Below are 18725 nucleotides of genomic sequence, written 5' to 3' on the forward strand. Positions count from 1 at the left end.
TCTCGAAGGAATGCTGAAGAAGTAGGCCGAGAAGGAAAAAGAGGAAGACGAGGAGGAAGAGATGGAGGAAAACCAGGAGAATATTACTAAATCGGTGATGAATGAGGAAAAAAAGGCAGCCAAAAGACTCATAAGAGACAAGACTATGAAAGCGAAAAAGGATGAAGTTAATAGAATGATAAGCGACAGGGAGGCAAAGGACGGCACAAAATAAATGGTAAAAACTACATTGACTAAAGCACAGGAAAAAATAATAAAAGAGAGAGAGAGAGAGAGAGAGAGAGAGAGAGAGAGAGAGTGGTGGAGGGAAGGTCATCCATCAAGCTTATTTGACAGAGTCGATGTAGGAGTGAGATAATCCACAAGCATTACTGAAGAACCAGCTGTTTGCCTCCCCCCTCTCTCTCTCTCTCTCTCTCTCTCTCTCTCTCTCTCTCTCTCTCTCGTTTACCTTCGCTTCGCTACTTTCTATACACGTTTCTACTTTTCATCCCTCCCTTCCTCTCTCCCTCCTTCCTCCCCTCCATTCCCCTTGTTTTCCCTTCCTCCTCCCCCTGCTGTGAGTTGGAGAGTTTGACCGGGATGTGGTTGAGGGGAGATGTGGTCAGACACAGACACACACACACACATATACACACACACACACACACACACACACACGTGCAAATGATGTCGTTGGTGATGAAAATAAATGGATGACGAGAGAGAGAGAGAGAGAGAGAGAGAGAGAGAGAGAGAGAGAGAGAGAGAGAGAGAGATATAGATGTCAGCTGGCGAGACCAACAATGCACTCACATAAATAACTGTCAGCCATGATCGTCGTTTTGTCGTCCTGTGTATCGTCACCTCCCTCCCTCTCCCTCTCCCTCTCCTTCCCCCTTCCTGTATGCCTGTGCCCCTCCTCCTCCTCCCCTTCGCCATGCCCATTATCCTATGCCCGCCCCTTCCCATAGCACTATCTCGCCTCGCAATCACCATATGCTGCGTGTCATTAAGGGTAAGGAAGCGAGGAGGAGGAGGAGGAGGAGGAGGAGGAGGAGGAGGAGGAGGAAGAGGAGAAGTGGTGCTCAAATCTAGCTTTCGTTGGTTTCAGAGATGAGAAATTTTGCCTCTCTCTCTCTCTCTCTCTCTCTCTCTCTCTCTCTCTCTCTCTCTCTCTCTCTCTCTCTCTCTCACTGTGTTACTAAAGCCACACTCGTGCAATTATAATGAAGCAAACTTATTACATAACGAGTTTTGGCCATAATTTCATATCTTTATTTGTTTTTCCTTTATTCATCTCCTGCTTTTCGTATCAATTCATTCGTTTTGCCCTCTTAAACCTGTCTATACCCCCACCTTCTCTCTCTCTCTCTCTCTCTCTCTCTCTCTCTCTCTCTCTCTCTCTCTCTCTCACGTTAGGTTACAGACTCTCGATAATTATATGCCTTTATTCTGCTCCAGTCAACCTAGCTTACTTTAATGGCCCGATCTGAGCCTCGACCTCCGCGCACCGCCCCACACCGGCCTGGCGGGGTTGTGAGGGCTTTGAGCGCTAGTCAGATATGTGAGGGAAGAGGGGAGGTGAAGGGAGAAGTGAGAGTAGAGTGAGGCGAGGGGAGAGGGAGAGGAAAGAGAGCTATCTAAACTCCCATCTGTATAAAGTTGATGGTTGGTTGACTCACTAGCCACTCTCTAATTAAAATTAAATATGCATTAGTGGCGTTTGTTGATGCTGGTGAGGTGGCGTGGAACGGGAGAGGAAAGTTTACTAAAGCCCACTCATTCACTCACTCCCTCACTCACTCACATCTCTTCATCTTTATTGCTTTGCTTTCCTCTCTCTCCCTTTCCTCACTGAATCTCGTCTCTCTTCTCCTCCTCCTGTGTGTGTGTGTGTGTGTGTGTGTGTGTGTGTGTGTGTGTGTGTGTGTGTGTGTGTGTGTGCTTTTCATTGTTCTCTTTCTTCCTGACCTTTCACTTTGCCTTTCTTATACTTTCTCTTATCATTGGCTTTTACATTTTTCTCTCCCTTTACAAATCCCTCAATTGTCCATCAAGTCTGTTCTTTTTCTCTCCCGCCACTCATAAGCAAGTATTCATTCTCCTCCATTCCTTTCATCATCATCTTTATTTTCCTTATCTCTATTTTCTTTCGTGGCATTCCTCCTGTTTCCCTCCAACTGTACCGGTTCCCTTCACCTTTCCTCCCACCCTCCGTCCCTGATTCTCTTCCTTTTCTCCATCCTCTTTTACTGGTTCCCTCCATTCCTCGTGCTCCCTTCAAGTGCCTATCAAGTGTGGGAATCTGACTTGAGGGTAGAGTGCTCTCGAAACACCGGTCCAGTCATTAGAGGGAAGCCCGGTCCTCTTCACCTCGTTGCCTTATATCTACACCCACTCTGGAAACTCTCTCGCACTCTTTCTCTTCCTCTCCCTCTCTCTATTTCTCTCTCCTCCATATCCAGTCTCTATAGCACACTTCTCCAGCCCTAAAGATCATCTCCTCTTCACTGCCTTGTCAGCTAGTTATCCAGTCTTCTTATCTATTCAGTCTAATATAGGCTATACAGCGTTCATTGGAGTTTTCTGTCTCATTTCTGTTTTTCTTCTTCATTTAGTCATCTATGTGATTTTGTTGATGTTGTGACTCTATCTATTTTCAGCTTTGTGGTTTGGGTGAGATTTAATTTTATTTTTTTTTTATTTGGTAAATCTTTTTATGAGTCAAAATTATTCTCTGTTTCTCTAGCTAATACTCCACTTGTTTCCTTGTCATGCTGAATTTGTTGACTGAGTAAATATGAACATTATATAATTCTAATGACAGACTCGTTTCTCAAGTTCCTTCAGTTCTGTTCTAGCGACTCTGCACTTTATTCTTTTTTTTTTTTTTCAATTACACTTCTTCCTTATCAGACAAACCAAAAACGTTCAGATCTATAAGGCTAATTTTCTTTTACGACGTGCATCGAAACAAGCAATTTTTTAGATAACTCAAAAAGATAATTCGAAACACTGATTTGTCTATTTTTTTTGTTTAGCTTTTCACGATTGAGTTTTGTCTTCGTTATTGTGATGTTGATTGTGTGTGTGTGTGTGTGTGTGTGTGTGTGTGTGTGTGTGTGTGTGTGTGTGTGTGTGTGTGTGTGTGTGTGTGTGTGTGTGTGTGTGTTATCCTCTAATTCCTTCCTGTGGCTGTGTTTGCGTCAACATTCCAATACAGTCATTTGGTTCTGCTCACTGCGGCTGCCATCTTGGTTGTATTTGTCCTTCAGATAACCGGTGTGTTTATCTTGAGACAAAGGAGTGCTCGAGAGAGAGAGAGAGAGAGAGAGAGAGAGAGAGAGAGAGAGAGAGAGAGAGAGAGAGAGAGAGAGACGCACTATGAATCCTATTAAGGCGCAGGGCAGTCATCGCTCACCGCCCGGAGTCGCGCCCATTGATTGGCTACACTGGCGAGGCACAGATACGAGAGCGCTTCCCTCGTCCTCGGGGAAGCGGCATTCGGTAGCATTCTTGGCCAATGAAATACCAGTGTGTGAATCCAACTCCATTCACCCGCCGGGACCTCGGTTCTGCGCCCCTCGTCCCGCGCACGCCGCCTCCTCCACGGCCCTTCTCTCACCCCGGGACGAAGCCACAGGATAAAGACGTGTGGTGGCGGGGCTTGCTCTGGGGTGCGCTGCAGGGTGGCTGTGGTGGAGGGGAGTGATGATGCTGCGGGGTTGAGCGAGGGAGGGTGAATGATGGGTCAGTATTGTGAAGACTGAGCGGTGGGGGGAGGCTGTGGTGGCGGTGGTGATGGTGGTGGAGGGTTTGGTGAGCTGGGGTTTGGGTGGTGGTGGTGCGGTGAGCTTGGCGGTAATTGGGGGGTGTTAATTAGAGTGAGGTTCTATAGATAAGCTGGTTTTAGTGTGAGTGAAGGCGTGACTTGACTTGCCGGAGAGTTATCATTACATAAATGGGAATGAAAAGGCTTGATGTGATCTCTCTTGTCACATGATGAGTGTTGCGGGGCGCCGGGCAGCAGCAGTGACTCCTGCGTGACCCACAACACCGGGACAGGCCAGCAACACAAACCCAATGTCACACAAGTATTTCCTGCGGCGTCTGACTTATTCGGGTCACGAAGCTTTCTTAGACCCATGGAAGGGCTCTGCGCCGCATCCCGGGTCCGCCACACACAGAAAGGAGCTCAGGGATCCAAATAGACACATCAGTGACGCGGACAGTCCTGGAGGCGCTCGGTGGGTGTCGTCAGGCGAACTTTACTACACGCGCCCTAATAACACCGAAGCAGGAGGTCGCGGGGCACGCCTTGCTTGGGACACTGGAGCCTTTCCTGCGTCAGGCAACTGCCGTCACGCGGAGAATCACAAGGCACCACAAAATGCCGGAGCGGATAAAAATATCGAGTGAGTCGTAATAACCGGTGCGCTGGGCCTCGCAGGATTCCGCTGAATGGGATCTTCCGCGCCGACGCCTCTCAAAGGAAGATCGCGGCCAGGCACAGAAAACGCTGTGGCTCCGTAATCCCTGGAATGCCCAGGTAAATTAACTGTTCCAAAGCCACACTGATACTGCCGGGAAGTGACCGGGAACAGAGTGTGTGTGTGTGTTGCCGAGGCGACACGCACTCCTGCAACACAACCCACACCGGCCAGGGCAAGGCCAAGGCTGTCCACTGTCTGGCGTCTCACTGGCGTCTTTGGTGGCCGCCGCGAGATGGGGCTCCTCCCTTCCCTCTCCCCTCCTCCTCTGCTGCTCCTCTCCCCAAGTCCTGACGTTCTCCTCGCCCTCTGGTTGATATGAGGGACTTTCACTTTCGAGACATTTGAGATGGGACAATTATTACCTTTTTTTACCTCATCCTCCAAACACAGCATGTTATTTTCTCTGATTTATTACCTGGAAATTGGGTTCACGGTGCCGCGCTCTTTCCGTCCTTTGGTCAGCTAAGAAAAGCAGCGAGTTACCGGAATGAGAGGAACCGCAGACCAGGAGACCCACCTTCCTGGCCTCAATAAGACGATTTACTGCGGCGGCCACGACGGTCAGCTGGGTGCTCAGTGTGGGGAGACGCGGGGCTCCTCAATCGTTTTTCATTTTGTCTTTGAAAAGGTGACGATGGTAAGAAGATTTGAGAATTCCCCGTAATGATTGTCCGGACCTTTTCCTCCTCCGTGTACCTGGACGCCGGCTGCAAAGAAGAAAAATAGACGTCTCGAGGTGAGGCTGTGAATTGGATGGACTTACGAGGGTAATCGCTCTATTTGCTGGTGCTTTCCTTGGCTCTCCTCCGTGTGAGGGAGGCGGCGCGTCTTTCATTGGTCCACCGCCGAGCCTCCAGCACCGTGGGTCGCACTGCTGCCCGACAACACCACGGGGAAGTAAAAATAAAGTCGTCAGTGGTAACATCTGCGTTGGGACATCCGCCAGAGGGAATATATAGAGACAGCCATCACTGGTGTCACCCCACGCCTTTGTCCGCCATGTTTGTTCAGTGTCACCCTACACACCTGGCGCGAATCCAGCCCGCGGTTTTTGGAGGCGGGAAAAGGATGAGGGAATGATTCGCGCGGGACTCCGGAGTGAAAGGCGTTAGTGAGGCGGAGGGACTCGGTGAAAAGGTTGTGTGAAAGAGATGCGGGGAGGCGGCGGCGGTGTCTGTGTGGAGGCGAGGAGCCGTGAGGGATTACTCGACGGGTGGGTAACACGGCGGCTCCGAATCCGTGGCCGACTCACTCTGATTCCCGATAACTTCCCAATAAATTCTCGGTAATCAAGCTGGAACCAATTAATCCACCGGTGGCTCATTGCCTCACCCGCTGCCTGTGTCTCGGATCACTCTGGCAGGAGGCGGGAGCCCGAGGAATAACAAGTAAGGCGTGAATACTATCTATTGCGCGGCCTGGGGGAAGCCACGAGGAGGGCTGGGGACACTGCAGGACCCGTCACCCGCCCCGCCGCGATGAGATGCGACGCGGCCAATACCAGGCACGGGTGAGGGAAATAAAGTCTCCAAATTATTCCCGACGTAATCCGTGGGTCCCGCTGCGAAGATTAGTGGTAAACTGGAGTAAGCTCTTCAGAAGGGGGGCGGCTGGCGCGGGGCGAAGGAAGAGGGCCTGGGGGAAGGGAAGGGGGCGATGCAGTGCTCTCTGACACGCGGAAATGGGAACAGCAACAGATGGTGAAGGTGACGCAAAGCAGAGGAAAAAAAGAGGGGTTAATGAGCGGAAAAGTAGAAGAGCTACCACCGCAGCACGCAGACATGTCAGTGTAGGCCGGTGAGGAGACGTGACACAGACGATGGAGATGAGAACCTAGCGAAAAAAAAAAGCGAGTAGGAGGAGAAGGAGGAGGAGGAGGAGATGGAAACAGGTATGTTGTGCAATGGAAAAAATGCAGATGATAAAAAAAAAAAAAAACAGCATAAAAAGGTGCAAAAAGTTTAATGCTAGCAATCAATGTGCAAACATGAACAAATTGCCAGCATAAAAAGACAGATTAAGAACTGCAGAGAGAAAAGGAGAAACAAAAAATAAAAATGTTGGATCATTAAGTAAGGAAAGATGGAGACTAAGAACAGTAAACGTACCCTCATGAGAAACAAAAGAGAAAATAAACATGAGATGAAAGAAGCAAAAAAAAAAAAAAAAAAAAAAAAAAAACACGAGAAACTGACAACCTTGCAAGACACTCCACAGAAAAACAGGATAAAAAGTGTAAAAGGGAAGGAAACAAAGAAACTAAACGAAGAGCATCAAGATGGTACACTGAGGCACATGGTCCGAAACACTTCTGTGCCTCACCTTCACTATTTTCAAAGGACTCTAGTTGAAGTGACGAGAGTTTTTAAGGATGGTTCTGTGATTCTAGTGACATGTTAACAAGTTTTCTGCATTGTCAACAGGAAAAGTACTCTTTAGAACTCGGCTAATTGTCTCTGTAGTCTTTCAAAATGGTCACGGTGAGAAAGGGAAGCGTTTCTTAAACTGATGCACAAAAGAACACTAGGATATGAAAACAAGTGGGGAGAGAGAGAGAGAGAGAGAGAGAGAGAGAGAGAGAGAGAGAGAGAGAGAGAGAGAGAGAGAGAGAGAGAGAGAGAGAGAGAGAGAGAGAGAGAGAGAGAGAGAGAGAGAGAGAGAGAGAGAGAGAGAGAGAGAGAGGCGTACAGCAAGCATAGCAACGTGGGACACTAAAGGTTAAGTCCACATTGCCACAGATGTTGACAGAGCGAACCCACAACAAAGGGACACGAGTGGGTCTTGTCTTGTCTTATGTGCGACACTCAAGGTTACTGCTGCCCCAAACACCTTACGCTAACGACCAACGCTGTCCGTCAGAGCCTCCGACGGGGCCACAACAAGCAACTCCCGCACCACTCTTGGAATGACAACACGGCGATTCAGGAGAAGCAGGCACTCAGCACTCTCCCTCACCCCCTCTTACCCCCTCTCACTCCCCTCTCACTTCTCCTTACTCTTGTCGTCCATAATGCTGTGGCGCCTTCCTGACGTGACTGCAGGAAGAATAGTTAGAAGAGGAACACAAAGGAAGATAAAGAAAGAATAGACAGCTGCAGACTTGTGTTTTTTATGGGTGTGTTTGTAGAGACTAATGAAAAAAGAAAGAAAAAAAAAGGATAAGGAAAATGAAGGAGAAGGAGAACGCTATTTTTTTTTATAACAGATTCCATTTGCTAACTGTTTATCTTTATCAATATTCATAGTTATTTTTTTTTTGTTTCATAATACAACCATGATTTCTTCCTCCTGCTCCTCCTCCTCCTCCTCCTCCTCCTCCACATCGACACCCTCATTTATTTTTTACTTAATTTTTGTCCCAAGATTATTTTTTTTACACCTTCGCTATATTCTTTGTTCCTCTCCACCTATCCTCCCCTCCACTCCTCTTTCCCCTCCCTCCTTCACTACCTCCCTTCCTCTCCCTCTGAATCACAAAGAGGAACATGCGACTTTCTCTGAGGGACTCCAGCCACTCTACCGACGGTCACTCACTGTCAGGTACTCGTCACACTCTCACGCACTCACTCAGCCTAACGCACTCACTACCGCACTCAACTAACGCACTCAAGAAACAAGATCACTGAAAAAACTCAACTCAAATACTGATCCCATACACTCAATCTGACGTGTTCATCTCACGCACTCACTTCTAACGCACTCAATTCACTTCACACTCACTCAACGCACTCAGCTCAAAAATTCAGCCAAATAGTTAGCCAAACATCAATCAAACGGGTTCACACAGCACTCTAACTCGCACTCAACCCATACAGTGATCCAACGCACTCAACCATCACACTCAATTACAGAAACGCAAAGGTCACACAAGGACATCACAATTAAGCAACAGAAATACAAGTTATACATTATAGTGATACAGTAGAGAAGCAACACACTCACACACACACACACACACACACACACACACACACACACACACACACACACACGCGCGCGCACTTTCCTCCCTCCGTCTCTCTCTCTCTCTCTCTCTCTCTCTCTCTCTCTCTCTCTCTCTCTCTCTCTCTCTCAAGCCAAAACACGCTTTATAACACAAATATTTCAACATCTCAATCATTTCCACATATTTTTTTCGATTTCCTTCACATTCAAGAGAGAGAGAGAGAGAGAGAGAGAGAGAGAGAGAGAGAGAGAGAGAGACACACACATACAATCAATCATATTCAAGCGGTCATGTTCTACCTCGTCATCTTTCAACTCAATCGCATCACGAAACTCCTTCAGGTGTTTTCAAAATACTCACAGGTATTGATACTCGGTCCTTTAATGAGAAGCCACAGGTACGTACACGTATACCTGAAAGGGAGGGAGGGAGGGAGGAAAAGAGAAGTGGGAGGAAAAGTAAGGTTGGAAGAAGTGATACGGAAGAAAGGAAGGTTAGGAGAAACACAGGAAGAGGTTTAATGTGTGAGATATCGAAGGAGGAAGAGAGAGTAGGAAGGAAGAAGAAAGAATTTGAAAAAAAACCCTACAAAAAAAAAAAAACAAGAGGAAGAGAAAGTAGGAAGAAGGAAGGACATGGAAAACCCTACATTGCTAACAGGAAGAGAGACTAAGAAAGATATGTCACCACCAAACAGAGGAAGAAGGAAAACGATAAGAAAAATAATGAAGTAAATAAAAGATAAGCAAATTAGAAGGAAAAGAAGATGGAAGAGAAGCAAGAAAGGGTACAGAACTATGCAATAAAGGAAGAGAATATGGCGGAAGAGACAAAAAGTGAGGAAGGAAGGTAAAGTAGATAGGAGGAGGAGGAGGAGGAGGAGCAGAGGGGAGAAAGGAACGGTTTTAGCTAGTATCGACTAATGACTTAATGAATATGAGCGTGAGGCGGAGAGGTGAGCGTGCTAGAGTGAGCGGAGTAAGCGAGACCCATCTACGTCAAAACAAGGAATAATTGAAACCCACCAGTAACACCAATAACACCACCAACATAAAATGGAATAGGTGATGGAGGGAGGGATAGAATTTTTCATGCTAACTAACGGTGAAAGTGAATAAGTAGCACTCTCGTAATGATCTGGTGAATAATGGCCGTGGGAATTACAGTGAAGGGCGGGAGGAGCGGCAGGTAAAGAGCAGGTGTGAACAGGGTGAGAGAGGACGAGGCGCGCTGGTAAGAGTGGCTACGTGATACAAGTAAGGAAGAGGTGATGAAAGAGGATAACGAGGAGGAGGAGGAGGAGGAGGAGGAGGAGGAGGAGGAGGAGGAGGAGACGAGGAGGATATAAAAAAAGCAAGGCAGGGAAGAATATCTCCACATGACATATCCAGCAAGTGCTTCTTCCCTCTCGCCTCGTGTTTCCCGTCCCAAACAGTGTATCTCATGGTGGTGGTATTGCCTCAGAACTAGCGGGGGAGGTGATGAAATTACTGCAGCGCCATGACAGGGAGGGGGAGGGGAAAGACCATACACACACACACACACACACACACACACACACACACACACACACACACACACACACACACAAGAACGAAAAATAATGAAAGAAACGAAGAAAAATAAAGGTAAGAACTTTATGAAGAAAAAAAAAAACTATAAAATAACAATCTTTCAACGTTTAGAGGAACACCTGAGCCGCAGCTGGCCGAGGATACCTGCAGGAGGGGCGGCGAGGCTCCGTATACCTGCCCGTGTAAGAGGACGAACCGAACGTGTCCTGAAGAGCGTGGGCGGGTCGGGTGGCGGGCGAGGGTAGCCTCCGCCCCTGCCTCGCGCATGCCCGGGCACACATTAAGACGCAGGAGGGGAAAGGTCCCGCCTCCCCCCACCGGGTTATCTGTTACCCCCGTTTTAGGGAAGGGGAAGGAAGGCTGCGAGGTGGTGCGAGGAGGGAAGGCATCTGTTTTCGTATTCAGAAACGCTCTTCTCTCTTACTTTGACTGTTTTCCAAGGCTACAGAGATGATTAGCGGGGTTTTCAAGAGGGTTTCTCCAGTTAATAATGTAGAAATCTTGTCAATTTACCTCTAGAACAGTAAAAACGCCTTTAAAAATTCGTGTACATTTAAATAAAGCCATTTGAAATAGTGGCGGTGAAGCACAGCGTTTGAGAATACAAGCTCTGGTGCCCGCCTGGAGGAGAGCAAGGGCGGATATGAGGTGTTGGAGTTACTGAATGAACAAAGAACACTGAACAAGGCATTGATCCTTCCTGTCGCAGATTGAAAGGTAATATTTACGCTCGCCTTAACTGGGTCACGTGACGGATGGAATAAAGGAAAAAATATCACAAAACACATTTTTCCTTCCATATTATCAGTAACATTCCTTCTATTTTTTACACCGGGGCAAATCCTCCACATCCGTCCCTCTTTTCTACATTTCCTATTCTTTACCTTACGTGACTCAGATTTGAGGAGGCGTAAGAAACGAACCCACAAACCGATCCGCGTTAAAGAAAACACAACGTAAGACGCGGGGAGCCTCTTGATCCACCACCACCACCACCACCAGACCAAATCCTCCCCAACCTCCCTTCACCTCGCCGCGCCCCCTCACTGCCCCGGGTGGTCCTGGAGACTCTTATCTAGGACGGGATGGTGAGATAAACCTTCCTCGGAGTCTCGCTAATCCACCCGTCCTTCATAACGTCTCACCCCCCTTAACCCCCACACCCCTCTCCCTAACCCCCACACCGCCTTCCTGCCCCACACCACAGCCATTAGGCCTAAAGACTGAGATTACGTGAAGGGATCTGCGCCCCCAATCTGTTCCTTCATAGTCCCGCACCTCGTGTTATCGAAATTCCTCTACTGTGTCCTTCTTCTGTTATCTCCTGAAGTCTCCCCAGCGCCCTCTTCCCCCGCAATGAAAGAAGGATCAGGTTTACAACACGGATTTATGTCTCCTCTCGTGGTGCCGGTCACGGAAATGAGTGTGTGTGTGTGTGTATGTATAGCTAGATTTTTTTTTTTTTTTTTTTGTGTGTGTGTGTGTGTGTGTACATGCGTGTCTGTGCATCTTATCTCTGCCTGTTTCCCGTTCATAAGACTTCAAGATAAGAAAAACTATAAAGAAAAAAAGAATAAAGGGGTATAGAGGAAAAAAAGTGTCACTGAAAATGAATGACAAAGGAGGGAAGGAAGAAAGAACTGTCTGTCTTAAAAGAAAAAGAGGAAAGATAACAAATAAGTGAAATGGATGAGATAACAAGAGACGGATTTTAATATATAACTCCTGATAATGACAGTGGAGTGCGTGGGAGTGACAAGTAAATAACCATGTTGAAATATTGACCTAGAACCTAATCACTGTTTCTCCTGACCCTATTCTGCCGTTCATCCATTCGTGGTAATCCCTCACACTGTCTCGCAAGATATTCCCGGCTCACAGCACACTGGTTATCTGTTATCGAGTGGTGGTGACGCTTGGGGTTATCACACGGATAACACCAGACACTCATAGCTCCCTGGGGCTGGCAGGGGATGTGGGGCGGGGGGAAGGCGACGAAATGAGGAGTAAAGAGGATTTGTGAAAGATCTGTAACCGTAATAAGAACAGATAAACGGGCCACCTAACTGCGCATTATGTGTGTGTGTGTGTGTGTGTGTGTGTGTGTGTGTGTGTGTGTGTGTGTGTGTGTGTGTGTTCCTGGGCGTAAACATACACCGCTATCGAAACACCTGTGGCGGATCAGTGAGAGGGCTGCGCAGTCACTTGCGGGTATCTGAGGCTACAGGTGTGATAAGCGAGTGACAAGGCGGCAGGTGAGAGGCGAGGTGCGGAGGTGTAAAGATAAAGGAGAGGACGATGGGGGAGGGGGAAGAGGAATATGAGGAGGAGGAGGAGGAGGAGGAGGAGGAGGAGGAGGAGGAGGAGGAGGAGGAGGAGGAGATGATGATAGCAGTTATTGTGTTTCTTCGTACTTCCCTCGCGGTGTCTACTGATCCCGTTTATGACCCTCGACCTAATTATCAGCGTTACGAGTGTATGTGGGGGATGACAGTTCTATTGGCGAAGGGAGGGGAAGGTACTGGGGTGAAGGCGCGTGTTATCTGGCTAGGGTGGATAAGGGCGGGGTACCAACTCTCCTTTTCTGAGTGTAAGGAAGGAGAAAGTCTGGGTTAATGGAGTGTTTAATTCTGGTCTGGTCTCTTTAAAATATGGAAAGTTACTGTGGTTTTCTTATTCTAATTTCTTACAGTGTTGTTAGTCTGGGAAAGTGTTGATGGGAAGGAGTGAAAAGGAGAAAAGGAGGATGGGTAAACGTATTATTCTTCTCAAAATATTAACTTGATATTTCTCATCATGATTATGCTATCAAGTCTTAACTGTGTGTGTGTGTGTGTGTGTGTGTGTGTGTGTGTGTGTGTGTGTGTGTGTGTGTGTGTGTGTGTGTGTGTGTGTGTGTGTGTGTGTGTGTGTGTGTAAACGTGTAAGCTTCATTTTTTTTTCTTTTTTTTTCTGAAGGTGGTATCTGCGAGGTCGGGACTCCGCGGGTGGCTGGACGCAGGGGAGATGGGGAACTGGCTGAGGCATATCCGCGTTGCCTCAGCCCCCGTCTACGGCAACTTGAGGCACCTGTTGCTGGCCGGACAGGTGAGTAAGTCGAATTACTACGCCACTGGAATGACAGCAGACCACTTACGTCCCTCTCGTGGCATCTGTGTTGCTGTAAAATGCATGACTTACTCGTAGCCATCTTGTTCTAGTGTTACTCAGCGTCTGTCCTTCATTTTTTGGTATATACTTTTATACCATGTAGTCCAGTTTTTCACGTAATTGTGTAGTTAGTACCGGCCTGTTAGCTCAGTTGGTTAGAGCGCCGTGCTAATAACGCGGATGTCGTGGGTTCGATCCCCATACGGGCCACATAAAGGCGAGGTTGTATTTTTTAAAAGATAAGGTGTGTGGCAAGACTACAAACACACATTGCTCGAAACATATTATGAAGTAAAACTTGACTGATCATCAAACTCTAAAATCACCATTGCCACCTTCAGCACAGCAGCAACCCCAACAACACGTCAGCGCAACGCAAACAAGACACGAGCAACTTTACAAATAAACACTAAGAAAGCAACAACACAACACAAACACCGACCATTTCTCCAACAAACACAGACACAATACTGACTCAGACACAAACCACGACACACCGCCGCCTGGTGCTGGGGTTGTCCTCAGGGAAGCTGTCTGTAACTCCCGTGTTTCTCTCCCCGTCAGATATTCTACGAGACACTGAGGGACGTGCCGCCGATGGAAGAACTACTGTTGGTGCGGAAGGCTATCATCGACCTGGACACTTCGACCATGGGTGAGGGTGCGTGCGTGTGTGCGTGCGTGCGTGCGTGCGTGTGTGTGTGTGTGTGTGTGTGTGTGTGTGTGTGTGTGTGTGTGTGTGTGTATGATGTATTTTGCCACCTTTATACCTCATCCTCTTACCACACAGTCATATATTTTCCTCTCTCCGTGCCCTCAGAAGACTCAGTACGTGTGGGATCGCCCGAGGAACGCTCAGAAAACACGGGAGACGATGACGACGATGATGACGAGGACGATGACATAGCTCGCTTCCGGTGCCTCCAGTGTGACAAAAACTTCGCCAGTTATGATGAGTAAGTTGTCCTCACGCTGCTGCTGCTGCGTATGTTCACTCAAGCATCGGGGAGGTAGTCAAGGGCAGGAGTAGAGCCATCCAAGTCAAATTTTCATATTCCTTTGATGTCATTTTGTTGTTTTGATTCAGATTTTCACCCCTAAGATCAGCCTTCATTACCTTCTGGCATATGTGTATTATCACTACATACACATCTCTTGCTCAGAATGACACGTGTTTGCGTCCCATCCATTCCCCTCCTGCAGGATCGACCCTCACCTAGACCTTCCCCGTCCTCCTCCCTCCCGCAGATTGGACGAACACTTGGTAACAGCGCACGGGTACGCCGCCGGCCAGTACCGCTGCGACTACTGCCCGAGAGCCTTCGCCTGGCGCCCCAACCTCATCCAGCACAAGACGCTTCATGGGGAGTACAAGAGGTACCCATGTGAGAACTGCCCGCGGGTCTTCACCGATGCCATGGTCCTGCAAAAGCACATCCGCAACCAACACGCCGGGGCACGCTCGCACGCCTGCCCGGAGTGCGGCAAGACCTTCGCCACCAGCTCTGGCCTGAAGCAGCACACCCACATCCACTCCTCCGTCAAACCCTTCCAGTGCGAGGTGTGCTTCAAGGCGTACACGCAGTTCAGCAATCTGTGTCGCCACAAACGCATGCACGCGGACTGTCGGCTACAGATCAAGTGTACCAAGTGTGGGCAAGCCTTCTCCACGGTCACCTCACTCGCCAAACACAAGAGATTCTGCGACACGGCGCCCTCCCTCTCCCTTCCTCATGGCACGCCCTCCCTTCAGGACAACAAACTTTCCCATCAAGGCCTCCACATGGGCAACCTTTCTGCGTCGCCGCCAAACCCCTTCATGATGTATCCCCGCCCGCCGCTGCCCCTCCTGCCGCCCTCACTCATGTCTGGCTACCCGATGCTCCACTCCATCCCTTCCCTCGTCGGGGGTCCCCAACACCCTCTCCTCACCTCTTCCCTCCTCCTGCCTTTCCAAAACCAAGGCGTCAGGGAGCAATCCTACCCAGCACCTAAGGACGAGAAGGAGTCCAGCGACCTTGGAAGCCACATGTCCCCGAGACCTGATCTTTCAGAGTCTCCAGCAAGAGAGGCCGCCTGTCTCACCCCGCAGCCTCCGCGCTCTCCTTCTCGCTCCCCGAAGCAAATCTCGGTGTTCCCGATGAAGGAGTCGCCACGCAGCTCAGAGTCCAGGGAACTGTCAGATGAGTACAGAGACTCCCCGGAATCTCGGCGACGTTCGCCAGCGCCTCTCAAGAAGGAGGAGGGTGAAGAAGTGAAGGCACCGACGGAGAAGAAAGAACAGCCGCTGGACTTGACGCTTCGGCGCAAGGAGGGTGAGCGGGACGAACTCTTCCTCGGCAGGTTTGATATTCTGTCCCACAACAGTGACGCCGCCGAGGAGAGACTCCGCTCCTCCGCGCCGCCCGAGATCATCAAATCAGTACCGGAGCCACGCCCTCGCCAAGACCATCCCTTCCTGCGCATCAGTGAGTTACTGAAGGACACCACCACCACCTCCGTCGCCCCTGCCCCTCCTCAGCCACCTACGTTACTGGACGCGCCTACCAAGCTACCCTTGGCTTATCCCCGCCCTCTTCACCCAGCGGCGCTCCTCGATGTGTACCGTAACCTGGACCGCAGCTTAGATCGGAGTCCATTGCTTCCCGGGGGAGGCCTGACAGCAGGGCGCTATCCGCTCCTGCCGCCCTACTTTCCGCCCACAAGCATGGCGGGCTTGGGTCTTGGTCTCAACCGCAATGCAGGACTCGACATGTTGAAGGCGCACATGTCCAATACGGCGCGGCCGTACGGGGACATCAGCCGCCCTTATGACCTGATGGCATCACACATGCCCCGCGCCAAGGACCGATACTCGTGTAAGTTCTGCGGGAAGGTGTTCCCGCGCTCCGCCAACCTAACGCGCCACCTGCGCACCCACACGGGCGAGCAGCCCTACAAGTGCAAGTACTGCGAGCGTTCGTTCAGCATCTCGTCCAACCTGCAGCGCCACGTGCGGAACATCCACAACAAGGAGAAGCCCTTCAAGTGTCCGCTGTGTGACCGCTGCTTCGGCCAGCAGACCAACCTGGACCGACACCTCAAGAAGCACGAGCTGGAGGGACCCAATCCACCGGACTCGCCCGAAGCGCCAGACTCCAGCAGCGCCGGGGTCGACACGTCCACTAACTTCTTCAGCGATGAAATTCGGTCCTTCGTGGACAAGGTGACAGACTCCACCACGGACGACATGTTGGCGGACGACGAGCCGATGGACGACGACGATGGCATGAAGGAGCCCGTCACCGTCACCACCTCCAGCGACAGCACCAGCGCGGCGGCCGAAACCACGATGAAGCGGCTACACGTGGAGTAGTAGCAGGCGTGGGGGCGTCTCGGTGTGAACAGAAGCATGTACATAGGGGCGTGGGCGGCCCTCACGCCATCACACGGGTTTCTGATGGGAGAGTGAGGCAAGCCTGACACTGACATCCAAACGGAACTTCATCCCTGGAGGCAAGGTGCGTGAGAGGTGAGTGAAAGTGGGGCGCCACCTGGACCTGCACGCCGCCATGGAGCTGAGCCGAGCCGGACAGGTGTGGGTGGCTGGTGCAGGTGTGTGTGTGTGTGTGTGTGTGTGTGTGTGTGTGTGTGTGTGTGTGTGTGTGTGTGTGTGTGTGTGTGTGTGCGAGTGTGGTGCAGGTGCATGCGGCTGGGAAATCTGTGTGACTGGTGCAGGTACGTTAGGCTTGGAAAGGTGTGTGTTTGTGTGTTTGACTTAGATGAGTGTGTGCATACTGCTATTACAGGTGTGTGTGTGTGTGTGTGTGTGTGTGTGTGTGTGTGTGTGTGTGTGTGTGTGTGTGTGTGTGTGTGTGTGTGTGTGTGTGTGTGTGTGTGTGTGTGTGTGTGTAGTGGGTTCCCGGTGTTCTGGGCGTGTACTTTGTGTCATATTCTTAATGGAGTCTGTTAGCGTAACTGGGACATCTCCACAGATTTTATAGGTTTTCCATGTTTGTCTTTTTTTTTCTGCCTCTTGTGAATCTTACGTCAGCGCAGCATGATAGGCGGCAGACATTTGGTGTGAAGTTTTGTGCAATGGAGTAACCGTATTAATTTTAACTTATGCCCTGTAGTATTGTAGCTGTAAATAACCCGTTGATAAATTATATTTTGTTAATAAAAAAGCTGAACTGTTCCTCTTCTGGTATTAATTTTATGCCTTAGAGAGAGAGAGAGAGAGAGAGAGAGAGAGAGAGAGAGAGAGAGAGAGAGAGAGAGAGAGAGAGAGAGAGAGAGAGAGAGAGAGAGAGAGAGAGAGAGAGAGAGAGACGTAAGATTAACCTATACTTGCATAAGAGCAGGCGTGACCATCTCTTTCATATCAGCGATTTCGCGAACAAGATCCTGCGTCCAGATAGTGTCGTCCAGAGAGATGCTACACCGAGATAATGTCGCCAGAACACATTGCCATGACAGAAGCGTAGCGCCTCACACGCGATGCCACACACCAAGAGATGAGGAGAGAAGGAAGTGTGTTGAGGCATGGTAAGGAAATATGACAGAATGTATGAAATAAGGTAAAATTAGAGAGAGAAGGGAAAAGAAACCATAAGCAGGAGGTTTGAAAGAAGTATAGAGTTAGAGGAAATGAAAACAGCAGAAAGTATGAAAGAAATTAGAGTTAGAGAAAGAAAGAAAAGAAAACATACACAGGAGGTTTGAAGGAAGATAGAAATAGAGAAAGAAAGAGAAAGAAAACACAAATAATGTATGTACAGAACTTAATGACAGGTAATCGTAAATCTCATGAAATTTGTCTCTTCTTACTTTTTTGACTGGTAGAACAAGTTTTTGCCGGAATAACGAGAGCATAACGAAAGTCGCAAGTAACTCTGCGAAGCGAAAAGGAGCAACTCTCAGATACGAAGATTGCGTGACGATACTGAATGTCTGAGGCGAATATCAATTAATAATAGTAAAAAGAAACGCACAAAATTAAAATGTTTACTATGCAGATTAAGCGGCATTAGCGCAAAACATGTCTCGGCATTTGGCTCACGTATTGGCGTCACTGGGGGTGGTGGAGAAAGTCGAGACATTAGTGGCTGAAGAGAACGAGGTGTAGTCTTTCTCACATCCAAGGACCAAAGTATGAATCATCTCAAACTCTCACCAGTATAACTTTTTAAAACCACATACATGAATACTCGGGAATCCTTGAGTGGTAACGTAGAATCCTCATAAAAAACACCAGAACATAAAAAAATTTAGGAAGCTGCAAGAGGTCATCGGGCCTACACATGGTTGTCCCTATACTACACGTGTCACTCCTCCATATCTCTAAAATCATGCAAACACACTTCAAAGACCAGCTCCATATATATTCCACTAGTAATATTAATCTTGCTTTCCTATTATCACCTCAAGCTCTCACCAATATAACATCTTGAAAGCCACATGCACGAATACTCGGATTTCCATGAGTGTTTTCTCCTTTGATATCGTATAATCCTTGCTAAACTCTAAGTAAAATCATGCAAACACACTTCAAAGACCAGCTCCAAATACCTTCCAATAATAATTTTAACCTTGTTTTTT

General features: G+C 48.8%; 1 protein-coding gene and 1 non-coding gene across 2 annotated transcripts in view; both read left to right on the plus strand.

The window, feature by feature from the left end:
- LOC123506675 (histone-lysine N-methyltransferase PRDM16-like) overlaps positions 1-17322 on the plus strand; it is a 42859-nt gene extending 25537 nt beyond the window's left edge. Inside the window, 4 exon segments of the mRNA XM_045258927.1 lie at positions 12954-13082; positions 13710-13800; positions 13966-14101; positions 14394-17322. Of these exon segments, the coding sequence (XP_045114862.1) occupies positions 12954-13082; positions 13710-13800; positions 13966-14101; positions 14394-16500 (2463 nt within the window). The 3' untranslated portion in view covers positions 16501-17322.
- Positions 13282-13355, plus strand: Trnai-aau. The gene has a single exon. It is a non-coding gene; the product is annotated as a tRNA-Ile (tRNA).
- Positions 17323-18725: the final 1403 nt, after the last annotated feature.

This window comes from Portunus trituberculatus, chromosome 20 (genome assembly GCF_017591435.1).
Source record: "Portunus trituberculatus isolate SZX2019 chromosome 20, ASM1759143v1, whole genome shotgun sequence".
Classification (NCBI taxonomy): Eukaryota; Metazoa; Arthropoda; class Malacostraca; order Decapoda; family Portunidae; genus Portunus; species Portunus trituberculatus.